This window comes from Salvelinus namaycush, chromosome 25, assembly GCF_016432855.1.
Source record: "Salvelinus namaycush isolate Seneca chromosome 25, SaNama_1.0, whole genome shotgun sequence".
NCBI lineage: Eukaryota > Metazoa > Chordata > Actinopteri > Salmoniformes > Salmonidae > Salvelinus > Salvelinus namaycush.
Window position 1 is genome coordinate 27713403 of NC_052331.1, and position 15224 is coordinate 27728626.

The 15224-nt window shown below is 43.8% G+C and overlaps 1 protein-coding gene across 1 annotated transcript; it reads right to left on the reverse strand.

Moving 5' to 3' along the window:
• Positions 1–9964: 9964 nt before the first annotated feature.
• Positions 9965–14669, reverse strand: LOC120019863 (zona pellucida sperm-binding protein 4-like). Its single transcript, XM_038963277.1, has 8 exons — positions 14381–14669; positions 13990–14177; positions 11794–11891; positions 11400–11557; positions 10923–11115; positions 10605–10752; positions 10302–10377; positions 9965–10038 (listed from the first exon to the last, which is right to left on the reverse strand). The coding sequence occupies exons 1-8, from the start codon at positions 14667–14669 to the stop codon at positions 9965–9967; spliced, it is 1224 nt and encodes a 407-aa protein (XP_038819205.1).
• Positions 14670–15224: the final 555 nt, after the last annotated feature.

The window sequence follows — 15224 nt, forward strand, 5'->3', positions numbered from 1 at the left end:
ATAATCGACATACACGCCTTCGGCTCCCGGGGAACAAACGGCAGATTATTACCTTGTCAGCTCGGTGATTCAATCCAGCAACCTTTCGGTTATTGGCCCAACACTCTAACCACTATGCGGTACCTTGTGACATTGCATGGCTAGGTGCCCAATTTTAACTACTAAATACACTACTGTATATATACAAAAGTATGTGGACACCCCTTCAAATTAGTGGATTCGGCTATTTCAGCCACACCCGTTGCTGACAGGTGTTTCAAATCGAACACAAAGCCATGCAACCTGGGCCTCCCAAGTGGCGGAGTGGTCTAAGGCACTGTATCGCAGTGCTAGCTGTGCCACTAGAGATCCTGGGTCGAGTCCAGACTCTGTCGCGGCCGGCTACCAGGAGACCCATGGGGCGGCGCACAACTGGCCCAGCGTCGTCCGGGTTAGGGGAGGGTTTGGCCGGCAGGGATGTTCTTGTCCCATCGAGCACTAGCGACTCTTGTGGCGGTCCGGGCACAATGCACGCTGACATGGTCGCCAGGTGTACAGTGTTTCCTCCGACACATTGGTGAGGCGGGCGCTGTGTCAAGAAGCAGTGTGGCTTGGCTGGGTTGTGTTTCGGAGGATGCACGGCTCTCGACCTGCGCCTCTCCCGAGTCTGTACGGGAGTTGCAGCGATGGGACAAGACTGTAACTACCAATTGGATACCACGAAATTGTGGGTTAAAAAATAAAATAAAACTTGCAACCTCCATAGATAAGCATTGGTAGTAGAATGGCCTCACTGAAGAGCTCAGTGACTTTCAAAGTGGTACTGTAATAGGATGCCACCTTTCCAACAAGTCAGTTCGTCATATTTTTGCCATGCTAGAGCTGCCCCGATTAACTGCAAGTGCTGTTAATTCTGGAAACGTCTAGGTGCAATAACGACTTAGCCGCGAAGTGGTAGGCCACACAAGCTCACAGAACAGGACCGCCGAGTGCTAAAGCACGTAACGCGTGAAAATCGTCTGTCCTCGATTGCAGCACTCACTACTGAGTTCCAAACTGCCTCTAGAAGCAACATCAGCACAAGAACTGTTCATCTGGAGCTTCATGAAATGGGTTTCCATGGCTGAGCAGCCACACACTAGCCATGCGAAATGCCAAGTGTCAGCTGGTTTGGTGTAAAGCTTGCCACCATTGGACTCTGGAGCAGTGGAAACACGTTCTCTGGAGTGATGAATTACGCTTCACCATCTGGTAGTCCGACAGAGGAATAATGGTCTGGGGCTGTTTTTCATGGTTGGGGCTAGGTCCCCTAGTTCCAGTGAAGGGAAATCTTAACGCTACAGCACACAATGACATTCTAGACAATTCTGTGCTTCCAACTTTGTGGCAACAGTTTGGAGAAGGCCCTTTCCTGTTACATCTATTACATTATTACATTATTATTCCTCAGATCATGAGAGCACACCCGGCATAGCCTCTGTCCCAGTCTGCGCTACTGGCAGGCCAGATAATGCTACATTGGCAAAACCGGGCATTGTAATTCATATACCATTTGTTATGTGTATGGGGCAAATTCTATTTCGGGGGTGCATGTCCGGCTTTGCCACCCCGTATAGCCGGCTATGGACCCTGATGGTGCTTGTTTGGTCATGTGACCCCAGGTGACATCTGCAGTGCAACTTGAGACAGGTGTCTGGGTCAGCGAGTTCTGGAAATCTTGTCTGGTGCAATACATGCTGGGACAGCTGGCTGCCACTGCCACCATCGGCCTCCTGTATGACTCATGAGGTGGATGGATAGAGGGATGGTTAGACAGATGGTGTCTTGAAGGGTTATAAATATTCCATCTGATATCTTCCTTTGAGAAGTTTGTTTGTGTGTCTCGTGTGGGGTAAGCCTCTGTCAGAACAGATGTTAGATGCAGCAGGCTCCTGTCCTCAGGGCCAGCGAGGGTTCAGGAGGATCTCTGGCTGCTGCACAGATCAAAGTCATGATCAAGCAGAACTGGAGAAACACCCCGCAGAGAACTGCAGACGCATCCCAATACAATCTGCGTGTGTGTGCGCGCGTGTGAGTTTGTGTTTGTGTGTGCAAGGTGTGTGTGTGCACATTGATAGGTATATGAGAAAGAGCAAGTGTGTGCTGTGTGTGTGCGTGCAAGGTGTGTGTACCGTTTGTGGTGTGCGTATGTGTGTGATCGCACTATTGAGAGTGATTAGAGCATAAGCAAGAGATGCGCCCCAGAGAGAAACACTTCTAAATCCCTTTGTGTCACACACACACACACTACTTTTCTCTTCAGGGGAATCTACCTTCTCATAGTCAGCATTCCTGTCTCTGCACACACACGGAGCTGGGCTCAGTTTCACTCTATCTCCTGCCAGAATAAAGCTACCTGCTCTCCCCCCACCCCTCCCCACCTCTCTCTCTTTGCACACCTGACACGATGATGAAATACTGCAGGTGTGAAGGAGGGACAATGAATGATACAATCTCTTTAGACACCAGAGGAGGCTGGTTGGAGGAGTTATAGGAGGACGGGCTCATTGTAATGGCTGTAATGGAATCAATGGAATGGAGTCAAACATATGGTTTCCATATGTTTGATGTGTTTGATACTGTTCCATTTAATTCCATTCCAGCCATTACAATGAACCTTCCTCCTATAGCTCCTCCCACCAGCCTCCTCAGTCAGACACGTTGGATAGAAAGAGTTGATGGAACACTGCGTATTGCACAATCAGCATGCTTACATCATACATTTGGGTTTGAGTGAGTGTCAGTTGTATTTGATCCAGGAAATTGATTCCTGAAATGACTGGAATGGACATTTTTGGCACACACCACAGGTTAGAGGTCAAATGCCTTAGGTCCAGTGGCGACCCGTCATTCTGTTTTGAGACCCACATTTTTAGCACAAAAACAGGGCTTGCCTGTTTTGCATGTTATTTTGGCATTAATACGTGTCACATATGTTTTCAAACAATGTAAAATATATATATCATTGAGTTAATAAAGCTGCAATACAAACATGGTCTCTTTTTGTTTTCTTGAGTAAAGCAGCTCCAAAATGCAAGTGTTTCAGCCTAGCTCAGTGCTTTCTGTAGTGGTGTGGCAAGCCTGCAGAAAATACGGAGTATAAGGGATTTGCGTCAATTCAAATCTGGTATCAGGACAAAATGTGATTCAGAGTCACCGAATATACTTTAAGTGTTTTTATTAAACTCAAGCGATAAATGGTAAATGCAATTTTCGTATATACGGGTTCTCTGTATCACCTCGCAGGATAGAACAGAGAACTGGCAGGATGTAAGTAAACAGCTGTTCTTATACGGTGATAGACGTAGTTCCAACCTGTCTGTTGGCCTATCACAGTAGAGGCTGAGCGTGGTTTAAACTTGCTCAGCCTATCGCCGGCGCTCAGGCTGGTCCCAGCCTCTTGGCGCTCCTTGGTGTCCGGCGCTGTTGCTGTGTAGATTACGCTCCCACACCCCAGAGACTGAGGTCAGACAGCTCTGTAACATTGTTTGAGCCACTTGCACCTGCATAGAAAGCACACTGTTCTCGCTCAAGGCTAACCACAGCTTCCCAGCACACTTATCTGGGGCTAACTGTTACTTCCAGCACACACACACAGACACCCAGGCGCCTAGGCCAACAGTTGCTAATATTCAATCACGTGATGTAGTATTGGGTTATAGTGCAATAAACACAGATCCTCACAGGAGCATTGCGCCGTGATTGGCTCAGTGTTCTGTCACTCATGGGGACACTACGTCACTGCCAAGTCTAAGGGTAGACCAAGAAAATTCTATTCCCTTGGGTGCTGCCATGGAGTTACATTAGAAGTGACAATCCAAGAAGGCTCAAGGTCATTGGCCACAGATAAAATGTACAGTAGCTTTGAATAGACTGATTATGTCAAAATCATATTTTCTAAATCTTAGCTAGCAGTAATCATCATGAATAAAGTTGACAATCTAATGGCAAATCCTTTTTAATCCTTATCATATGAAGAGATATTATAGATAAAATGTATCGGTGCTCATCGGCCATTGCGCATAAACATTACACAAGTTGGAAATCGCAAATTTAACAATCACTAGCCTGCTATTCAGTGGAGTGGCTGTATGGTCCCAAATCTGGGATCAAGGGTCCCTTTTCCAAGTTTAAAATGATAAACATTCGGTATTGGCTATGCTGTCAATGAAGCATGATTTGTGCCGCTCTCAAAACTGTTAACTCGGAACTGCGAAGTCTTGAACTCACTGAAATCAAGTTAACTGGGAATTGGAAATCCGGCCTCTTTCTAGAGCTACGACCTGAAGATCAATGACGTCATCATGATTCAACCTTGTTTTTTCCCCGGGTTCCCAGTTGTCTTGAAAGCACCATAAATCCAGAGAATGGCAGACTTTGATGACAAAATTTGACCACGAAGGACCACCACGCCACCTTCCTGTTCAAGTGATCACAGCACAACAAGGTGAGTCCAAAAATGTATTGTGTGCTGCTGCATAAATTATGTAATATGTCAGGGAGATATGTATACTGTAGCTAAGAAAGTAATACTAAGTGTATGTTGTGTAGTAAGCTGTTAGTAGCCCATGTGCCTCACCCTAATAATTGGGTATATTTACCCCTCTTAATTTCACCTACTGTTCTGACTTGGTGGTGTACATGTAGCCTATAACCTGTAATGTAATCTTCAAATATTGTAAGAGCTTTCATTGTCTGCTTATATGCCCCCTTTATTTATCCTACGGTTCTGACTTGATGTACAGGGAGAACACTAAGAACAGCCCATGTTCTGAATTCTATCGCTATACATTTAAAAAATGCTGAACAAAGTTATATTGACTACATCCGTTCTAGCTCGCTTAATCGAAATTACGGATTGCCTCTTATCCGCTTGTCCCCTTATGCCATAATTTGTACATCTCAATTGTCATTAGAAACCACATTTGTTTAAGCAAGTCAACCATATTAGATATGTATTTACATGCTAAAATCACCACTGCTTAGGTCCAAGGGTTGGAACCAATTCAGGGAACTGAACTGAAAACCGTAAAATAATTAAATTATTTGAGGAACAGTATTGGGCCAGGAAACAAAAGTGATCTATACTGTTCCGGAACAGACCCGTTATTTTAAAAGCATGGGAACCGGTTAATAACATTCTTTTAAGTTCCGGTCAAAATTTTTTCTGTCCCACAAAAATCACAACAAAGACCTAGGCAAAGCCCTCACTCTATCACTCAAAAACATATTCCGGTGTCTGTCTGCCAGCTGGAACTGTTTGCCAGTGTGTGCGTGTGTAGAGAATTTGCTCCTGCTCCTCCGTGGGTATAATTATGTGAGCCTAATTCACAAAATGTATTTCATAGCAAGATGCACAGTGCTTCAAAACAAGCTTGTCCCACCAGCAACATTTCTGTCGCATATCACGCCTAAAACTGGTTTATCTAAAGTGTCTGGCAGTGTGTGCGTTTGTCTTTCACAGTGTTGCCAACTCCTCAGTAAGGAAAGTAGCTATTGGCTGTCATAAGTCGCTAAATGACGTCATCACTTAATTTGCATAATTGGCCATGTAATTGTAATGGACGCTGTAGGAGAGAAATAACGTTGTGGGGGAGACAAAAAGTACCCTAAATATGTTTAGAACTACAAATGAACTTTCTTCTGTCGATTCTTGTTTTTTTTTATGTCACAATTCTAACCCTCCTTTATCTGGACTTGCGACCGGCAAAAGTGACCCAAAAGAGACTCTGGCGGAGTTACTTAGTTTAGGTTTCTTAATTTGGTTTGGTTTTTAACCTTATGGTCCACTTAGGAGCCTACAACAAGTCACAGTAAAACATGAACATTTTTAACCATAACATTTTCCGTAAACAATCTACATTAACAATCTAAATGGACCAAAAAGTGGCAATAGAAAAAACTGTCAATGGCAATGTGAAAAAATTATAGTAACTTGTCTGGCCCTAATTCAGGATTAATTTTTTATTTATTTATGTAAGCCAGTGCGGGATCAGCCAGCGGCAGCTTCCCGCAAGCGCGATTCATTTTCAGTCTGGACGCGGAGGGGTGAACTTTTCCTGCTCTGACTGCAGCTGGGAGGGACTGCTGCGCAAGGACTGGGCAGCCTGTGAGTGCCTTGGGACGGGGTGAGGCCCACGGCAACATCCACTGCTCATTGAGAAGAGTAAGAACGATACGTGCTTTCACATCAGAGTCTCCAAAAGTGTCCAATAACACCAGAGAAAGTTGCTAGATTTGTCGCTAGTCGCTTTTTTGAAAATATGTCACTAGAGGGGTCTGAATACTCGCTAAATATAGCGACAAAGTCGCTAAATTGGCAACACTGGTCTTTCATTATCATTAAACCATGCAGTTAAGGCAAAATACAATTTGCTCTTAACGACTTTCCTGTACAGAAACTTACCCCATCCATAGCAAGCTGCTCTAGCCATACTAATTGGTAAGTAATTTCATTTTTAGCTAAATGTTAAAAAAAAAAAAAAAAAATCAGAGGTTTGAAAAGGAATAGAAAGGAAAGATATAAATCTGTACTTTTTGGCGGTTTCAAACCAGTTTATAACTTTATTTTGCTGGTCGTAACAGTGGAACAGCACGGAAAAATAATGGTTCTGTACAGAACGAACAGTGTTAGTTGCTTGCAGTGACTACTTTGTTGTAATAAGTTTCATGGTCGAGTCCAGCTTTAAGGCTCTGACCGTTAAAGTAATTACATGTATTTTGTATTGCAGAATACATAGAGACCACAGCTCAAGGTACATAATAAAATAAAAAGATAAAAAAACAAGGAATGGTAAATAGTATTAGCAGGACAGAATACAAAATATGTGCATTAAAAGGCCAAAATAATAAAATAAGGGGAGGGGCTGTTCCTAAGGCAATGATGCTTTCCTGGAGTGTTTTAGATTATGGAAATGAGAACCACCCACAGGTAAACTCATGACAGCGTGACAGTCTCCCAGTTGGATTTTTTAATCTCTCTGACAACATCCCTGGCCTCATGGTTGGAGACAGAACCACTAATAGGATGGTGTGTGTGTGTGTAAGTGTGTATAAGTGCTGACGATATGCTGGTGTTTGCATGCATGGGTTTGTGTGTGTGACTGTGCGTCCGTGTGTTCTCTAGCTGACTCATGATAACTACAGTACTCCAACACCAGCCTCCATTACCTATATTAAAGTAGGTCTTCAGACAGTCCAATCTCTTGCTACTAATTTGATTTCCCAAGCCTGTCCCTCGAGCCCTGAGTGTTTTGGATAAGCTGCACTGCTCTGAGTTTCAGTAGTTAGTAATATGTAAGTGTGTGTTTTGATGATTATATTACAGCAGTGGGATGTCATTTCTGCTCTTTTACAGACCCATAGTGTGGAGGGTTTTGTTCAAGCCCAGTACTAATTCAAATAAAGACAGACATAACTGCTGTAGTCAATCTAATCGAGAGGGCCTGATGAATACTAGAGGTGTGCACCTTGCCAAAGTAACAGTAGAGGAAGCACTGTTGTGGTGGTGCCAGTAATCTTAAAGTTGCTACACCATTGTTTTTTAACCTGATGACGTGTCAGGTAATCTCTGGTAACCTGCGTGGTGACCAGTTCTTCCAGTCCATCTGCCGCTATCCCAGGGGGCCATGCTCCAGATGGCCTCTGATTGGGTTCTCACAAGCCCAGGATGGGGCCACTGACAGGCAATATTAATATCACACACGTGCATGCATGAGTGAGCCTGGAGAGGTGTGTTCATTATCATTTAGCCTACATTTTCTTATACATACAAGTTGAAGTCCAAAGTGTATGTAAACTTCTGTTAGTCATTAACTTGTTTAACCACTCCACAAATCTTGTTAACTATAGTTTTGGCAAGTCGGTTAAGACATCTACTTTGTGCATGACAAGTAATTTTTTCAAAAATTGTTTAGAGATTACACTGCATCACAATTCCAGTGGGTCAGAAGTTTACATACACTAAGTTGACTGCCTTTAAACAGCTTGGAAAATTCCAGAAAATGATGTCATGCTTTAGAAGCTTCTGATAAATTATGTCAATTAGCCTGAGTCAATTGGAGGCGTACCTATGGATGTATTTCAAGGCCTACCTTCAAACTCAATGCCTCTTTGCTTGGCATCATGGGAAAATCAAAATAAATAAGCCAAGACCTCAGAAAAACAATTGTAGACCTCCACAAGTCTGGTTCATCCTTGGGAGCAATTTACAAACGCCTGAAGGTACCACGTTCATCTGTACAAACAATAGTGCACAAGTATAAACACCATGAGACCACGCAGCCGTCACACCGCTCAGGAAGGAGACACATTGTCTCCTAGAGATGAATGTACTTGTGCGAAGTGCAAATCAATCCCAGAACAGCAAAGGACCTTATTTCCACAAATGTCAGCCAGTGTGTTGTCAGGATGTAACTGGCTGTCTACACAGTAGTGGGCTTAGGGGTTGGATGAGGTATTGCAGTGTGCTAGGTGGAGCTGCTTCAGTTAAATGGAAGCTATGGGAAGGAGCAGATGGTAGTAAAGTGATGACATGGGCTGTTGGACAACTCATTGGGATTTAATGGAATGGGAAACGTGTTTACATTGACAAAGCAAGTGAAATACTCCCTTTCAGACAGAAGCCATGGCTGCTCAGCTTCCCTCTGTACCTCACCTGCTTAAGTGAGCAGAAAGTGATTCTGGAGGAATTGTTATGCCCATCAAGTGGTATAGACAAGGATGAATGATAGCGTTAATTAAGTGATGGTAGCTGAAGAGCCAATAGGGATGGTGGAGAGAAAGGAGTCTGGGGAGGTGTTATGCTCAGCGCACTTCTGGCTTCTCACTACTTAGAGAGGGAGAGTAGTGTGAACAGAGCAGAGGGGGTTTCAGAGATGGGGAGACGGTATAGGGATGAAGGGACTGCACTGACCGAATGAACTGGTGTTTATACAGGTTGAAGAGATTGGGTTTTATTAGGATCCCCATTGCTAAAGCAGCAGCTTTTCCTGGGGTCCACACATTACAATACATTAAACAGCTCAATTTACAAGGCACACGTAGCCTACATACAAGTACACGGTCAAATAGGGGAGAGGTTTTATGAAACCAGGGTTGCTGTTCATTTGAGCTGGGAGTTCCATGCAATAATGCTCTACATACTGAAAGGGACTGCACTGACCTAATGAACTGTGTCTACAGGTTGCATAGAACATGTCAACATTAAGACATTTGAAACGCCAGGCAATAGGTGATGAAGGCGGTCCTGTGTAGGTGCAGTCATGTGACATTAGGTAGTGTGGTCATATGCAGTGGGTGGATACATGTGTTAAAGCCAGATGCTAGGGCAGGTACAGTAGGCTTTCCATAGACATCCCTCTCCACATGAACCTATTATAACCTGCAGGATCTTGCCCTCAAGCCACATCTGCTATACTTAATCACCCTTTTAGACATGTCACTGATTCATTTCAGGATTCAAGTATACTCTGCTCTTAGAGCGTTCCCTTTGCTTGGTCTCAGCCAATGCCAGGACACAGCACATGTGAAGCTACCCTCCATATACACTGTAGGTCAGTGGTTACAGGAAATGTTTCCATTTATTTCATTAGCTTAGAAATAATTCCTCAAGTAGTGAAGGCATTGACAAATTACCCTTATATGAAATGCTAGTGGCATGTAGATGTCAAAATACCTGGTGAGAGCAGCCAGCCAAGGTTATTGAAAGGATGTCAGAACCAGAGTTCTTAGAGCAACACGCCTCCAATCAAAATGTAGAAAGAATTCTCTAGTCAAGTCACAACTCAGATATTTCAAAGTCAAGCATTTTATTAAACAAGCCAAAGGATTACAAGTCACAATATTCATTGTGTGTATGCTACAAGGTCAAAGAGTAAACCTTCATCCCAAGCTGAAGTAGATCAGAAGTATTTCTTCAGGCCTGACAGGTGGAAGGTAGTTACGGTCAGGTCAGAATGAGTTCCCCACTGGACACCACTGTCTCTCCAGCCACAGAATTCACTGCAGCCACATCTCTCCCTAATGGAGCAACAGGAGATCATGAGGCACAAACTGGCTTGACACTAAGGCCCTAAATCCCAACTTGAGATTCACAGAATTAGCATTTACAGTCACCAACCCTGGTCAAATAAAGGTATAGCTATTGCATTCTAATGCTGGGATGATCCAAGGCATGTACAGCCCATAGCCCTATAGGACCAGGGTCGATGACACCTTCACAAAATTAGGCTAGATGAACAGCAAGTTCTACTTCAACTGGAAGATACAAAAAAGCTACTTACTTTGCCTGTTGCAGCTCTGTTGACAGGAGTGGGTCCTAGTAGGGTGGCACACCTCTGTACTACAGTGGATGAAGACCTGATAGAAAGCAAACTTTAAATGTATCAACAACATTAGCCATTTAAACCAAGGCCATTTCAAACTGGTCTGAGGTTAGCAGCACTACTTTTCAACATAGTGACAGATTCAGCCTTGAGGGTAGACTGGCAAATCCATCAAGCATCAGGGCAAAAACTCAGCAGTCCTGCAGTAGACCATGAGACCCTGATTAGAGTACTCCTGCTGTAATAGAGTAAATACAGTACCCTGTCCTTCAAAGGGGCCAAAGTGTCTGCATCCACAAAGGTGAACATCTTGAACGCAAAGCGTTTGTAGTGGGTCAGGAACTCAAGGCCAGAGGAGCCATCCACAGGGATCACATTGGTCAGGTAACGGTCATCCTGGTACGGACACCTGGATAAAGTAATTGTTAGGAATAGTGGGGGACAATTCCAGAAACCCTCCCAGGTTTCAGAAATCCTGGTTGGAAGATTGCAGTTAGTTTACAAGTTACATGTAAGCACCAATTGAAAGTTGGTCTAACACATCAAGCAGCAAGGTAACCATCTTGTTTCTCTAGTTACCCATCAACCAGGAGGTCCCACTTGGGCAAGCTGAGGGGACTGGGGGTCGAGGTGGCCCAGCAGTAGTCCAGATTCAGGACCAGGTTAGAGTCTGTCCTCCCCAGGATGTGAACCTCTGCATACACTGGATCCTTCAGGAGCTTTGCGACTGGGTAGTCTGCCTCACTGTAGTATGACCTGTAGGCTTCCACTTCTGTGGACAAAGGGTAGCATTCACACAAAAAGCTGAAGTGCAGCAGTTTCAGAACAGCGCTGGCCATCTTAAACAGAATGTTGGAACAGGCATTTGTTCCACCTAAGTAGTAACCCATCAGATGCAACTAAGCCTTCATTTAATACTAGGATTTGTAGAATCAGGTGTGTTAAGTTTGGCTTGAGTCAAAGCCTGCACCCACCCCTTGTATGAAAGCAATTTCCTGTCAGGGACAAGCTATCACAGCAAGATTTTATTCTTCTAAAACCATTTCTCCTGTTTACCTTCCACACATCCCTTGTTGTAACATTGTCCGCTGGCCAGTCGGAGCTCTACTCGGACAAGTCCAGTAGCAGCGACTGGAGTAGGGGGAGGAACAGCATTCACCTCAACCACCAAAAACTCCACCGCAGTGTCAGAGTACTTACACTGGAACTGCAGCCTAGAAGAAAACATGTTGACACTGATGCAAAGTACTTTAGGCCAGAACTGTTGTTCCACAGACTCAGGGTAGCCTAGTACATTCTGACTCAATGATACTAACAGAAAATGCCTTGAAGAAATAATTCAGTATGAAAAGAATGCTAAAAATATTGTACTGGCCATTTCACTTAAGCCTCAAGTGGAATTGGCTAAAGGGAACTTTGTGGTGTTACATTTCAAGGAGGGAAGACTCACTCAAAGTGGCTGTCTCTAGTGATTGAGCCTCGAGGTCCAGTCTCCACTTCATAGGAAGACATCATATTGTTCTCATAGACCACATAGCCACTCTCCTCCTGCAATGGACAAAACATAACATTCAGCGTAGGCCAATGGGTCTAACATCCAGGCTTTGCCTGTTCCGGTTGAATTGGACTGATTTACAAGTTCCTTGAAAAATGTAATTCATTTAATCTGATTGTCATAAGGTTCCATGACTTTGTCCCCACAGGGCATTGATGATTTATTAAATTGTGGGTGTTAACTTTTGTACACCTGTGGTGTTCCTGATCAAAGATGCCAAGAAAACTGTCTAAATATGGACTAAAGATCTGGGCAGCATCTGATGCCAGGACAAGTTATGCCTGGAAGATGCAGGGTTACACCGGGAAACCTGCTGACGGTGTTCTTGAAAGGAACCAGCCTGGAAGTGACTGAAGGTCTTCAGGGGTACAAGATGTGACAATTTCTTCCCCCCATATGCTCTTGGTCAGGAGCTGCTCAAAAAATGACCATGGTGGGGACAGTCAGAAGGAACAAGCCTGAGTTACCTCCTGCTTTACTACTAAGGACAAAGATTATTTAGAGGAAAAACATGCCTTCACCGACACTTGTGTTCTACTGCCCAAAGGAAAAAAAATGCTCCTGATGACAATTGCACAGGGATGCCGCTGTGCTGGATTACAACAGGAACAAAGTGGGAGTTGACAAACTTGATAAGGAATGTTACCATCTTTCAAATCTCATGTACTTTTTCCCCTTACCAGATTGTTTAAGCTGCACAACAATAAGACACGTTCGGCAAAATGCTCATTGAATTTGTGAACAATATGGAGTCAATTCTATTCATTTGAATAAGTAAATATGTTTTAGATGTGATAAATTAAAACACTTAAATTTCTCAAGTTACTATGACGTATTACTTGTATGTACTCATTTTATTTACGGATTGTTGCGATCAGGTTACTGGCACATACTATTGTAAGAGGATGACGGCACGTTGGCCCATGGTGGTGTTCTTCAACATCCTAGCTGTGTCGGCCTAAAACGCGTCTGATGTGAATGGAGGTGAATACAGGCTGAAAGCAGGGGAAATTCTTCAAGAGGACACTATTCCTAGAAGAGTTGAGAAAGCCATGGTGGCACCCCTCATTCAAAGGCAAATACCTTGCTCCAACACCATCCTTTGCTGGAATGGTGAGAGATACAAGGGCCAGAAGCAAGAGCTACAGCTGCCAGAGACAGAAGGAAGAGGTGCAATCTGTGTGCACCAAGAGATGTCAAAACTAGCATCATGTGCCATAAATGCAGTGCATATATTTGCAAGGCACACGCAACCACCACGTATTGTCCAACATGTGCATGAGAACACAAAATGTAACCATTGATTAAAGAACAAACATTGTTCACATTCTGTTAATGTGTTCAGACATTAATTTTGTATAATGGTAAAGTTCTCATATCCTATCATCATGTCAGTTTTAACCTGGAACAGGTTATTTTGTGCCACTATTTAAAAATGTGAAACAGTATCAAAACAAATGTCCTTGATAAAAAAAATTAAAGTAGTCTGATAATTAGCACTGTTTCATCTGAGTATTTGTTATAGTCAACGTAATCCATACATTATGCTTTTTTTAGTCGAAAACGAGTTGTATGAGCTCTGGTCAATGAGGCCTACAGGCCATAAATAGCAAATGAATTCAAAACTTGTAATGTTCCACAAGAACTTAAATTAATAAAAACACAACAGGTGATAACATATTATGGATTTAATAATCAGCTAAAATGTGGCAGTCATTTTGGACAGGGTACATGATAATCTAGAGAATTAACATGAAATGAACAGGAGGGTTAAATTAATGCAGGGCCCTGCATTCTCTAGATTGTTATTTTTCTATCAGATGGGATTAAATGCCTAAAACAGACATCATGGAGTTGAATGGGACTGTAGTCAAATTCTATTTATTCATTTAGATCATAAAATCCAGGGGGGGGGGGGGGGGGGGGAACACCAGGTGAGAGGACTCAAACTACCAGGCAGAATAGAACCCCAGCAGCATTGACCAAGGCCTAAATATGAAAACCCACTGGAAGCAATGGATTGGGTTCATAAAACACTTCCTAGATGGTCAAGATTTACATTGTGTCAAATTGAGAAAGATATTTACCCACCATGAGAGTGGTGCCACAGGCTGTGACAGGGAACTGGTACATGGCAAAGGCTTTAGTGGTGCCAACAGGCTTACAGAGGGCATCTTGTGGTCCAAGCAGACTGATGGTATCAAGGTCCAGGTTGGGCAGAGTGGCATCCCTGGCCACCACAACAACAAACTGACCATCTCTGGTACACTGTACAGTCACTGAGGACGGAGTCGGCACAGAAAGGATGAGTAATTGCTCATGCACCACTCTAGAAAGTTATGATAGAGCCAACAGAACATTTAATTCACAACATATGTTCACACTAACATAACTCTATAAATCTGAGTCTTACAAGCTAGGCAGGGGCAAATACAAAGATGCAAATTGTAAAATAAATTAAGGGAAAAGCCAAAACAGTTACCTGCTTTTCCATAGTAGCACCGCCTCTCATCAAAACAGCAGTTGATTGCCTCACATTGAGCAAGAGTAAGATCTGGGACACCACAAGTAATTCGCTCTTCCGCTTTCACTTGGCATTTCTCAATAGGAGTTGTGGCATCTGGTCCCTGGGTAACCCGCTGAGGTGGCCACTGGGGCTGGTTTTTCAGCTTCTTCGCCTGCTGGTCATATGTTACTGGCCTGGTCTGAGGTTGCTGCCTCACCTTCTGGACCTGCTGAATTACTGGAGCCTGGTGCTTCTGTAGTAACATTCCCCAAGTATTTGCACTACTGTAGCGCACAAGCACAGCCAGCAACACAACTACACACCTTGCTGATGATGCCATTGTAATACACAATTGTATCGACAGGACTTGCTCAGGGCTCGCTGAAGCTTTTATACCTGATTGAGTGCGTTTGTTTGGCAGATGCCCCGCCCCTCCTCGTTAAGAGTCGAGCTGTCACCATCCCTGGGTAGTTAATCAGTCAGGGCCTGGAAGGCATCCCTGGGTAGTTAATCAGTCAGGGCCTGGAAGGCATCCCTGGGTAGATAATCAGTCAGGGCCTGGAAGGCATCCCTGGGTAGATAATCAGTCAGGGCCTGGAAGGCATCCCTGGGTAGATAATCAGTCAGGGCCTGGAAGGCATCCCTGGGTAGTTAATCAGTCAGGGCCTGGCAGGTGCAGCTCATTGATAGCTCGTTTGGCTCTAGGGCGCGATCATCACCTAGGAATTGTTTCTATCAAATGGCTCCATTTGAATACTTTGAAATGTATTAATGGTATACTTGTCCTCTTTTGATCCATCTCAATAGTATGAAGTTGCTT

What these genes read in the sequence shown, in the direction of transcription:
- LOC120019863 (XM_038963277.1), bottom strand. Translation starts at nt 14,669, where the DNA reads ATGTTACTACAGAAGCACCAGGCTCCAGTAATTCAGCAGGTCCAGAAG. An exon ending in ACTAGAGACAGCCACTTTGA is followed by an intron (nt 11,558 to 11,793) that starts GTGAGTCTTCCC and finishes GTTTTCTTCTAG; the next exon opens with GCTGCAGTTCCAGTGTAAGT. An exon ending in TGGGACCTCCTGGTTGATGG is followed by an intron (nt 10,753 to 10,922) that starts GTAACTAGAGAA and finishes TACTTTATCCAG; the next exon opens with GTGTCCGTACCAGGATGACC.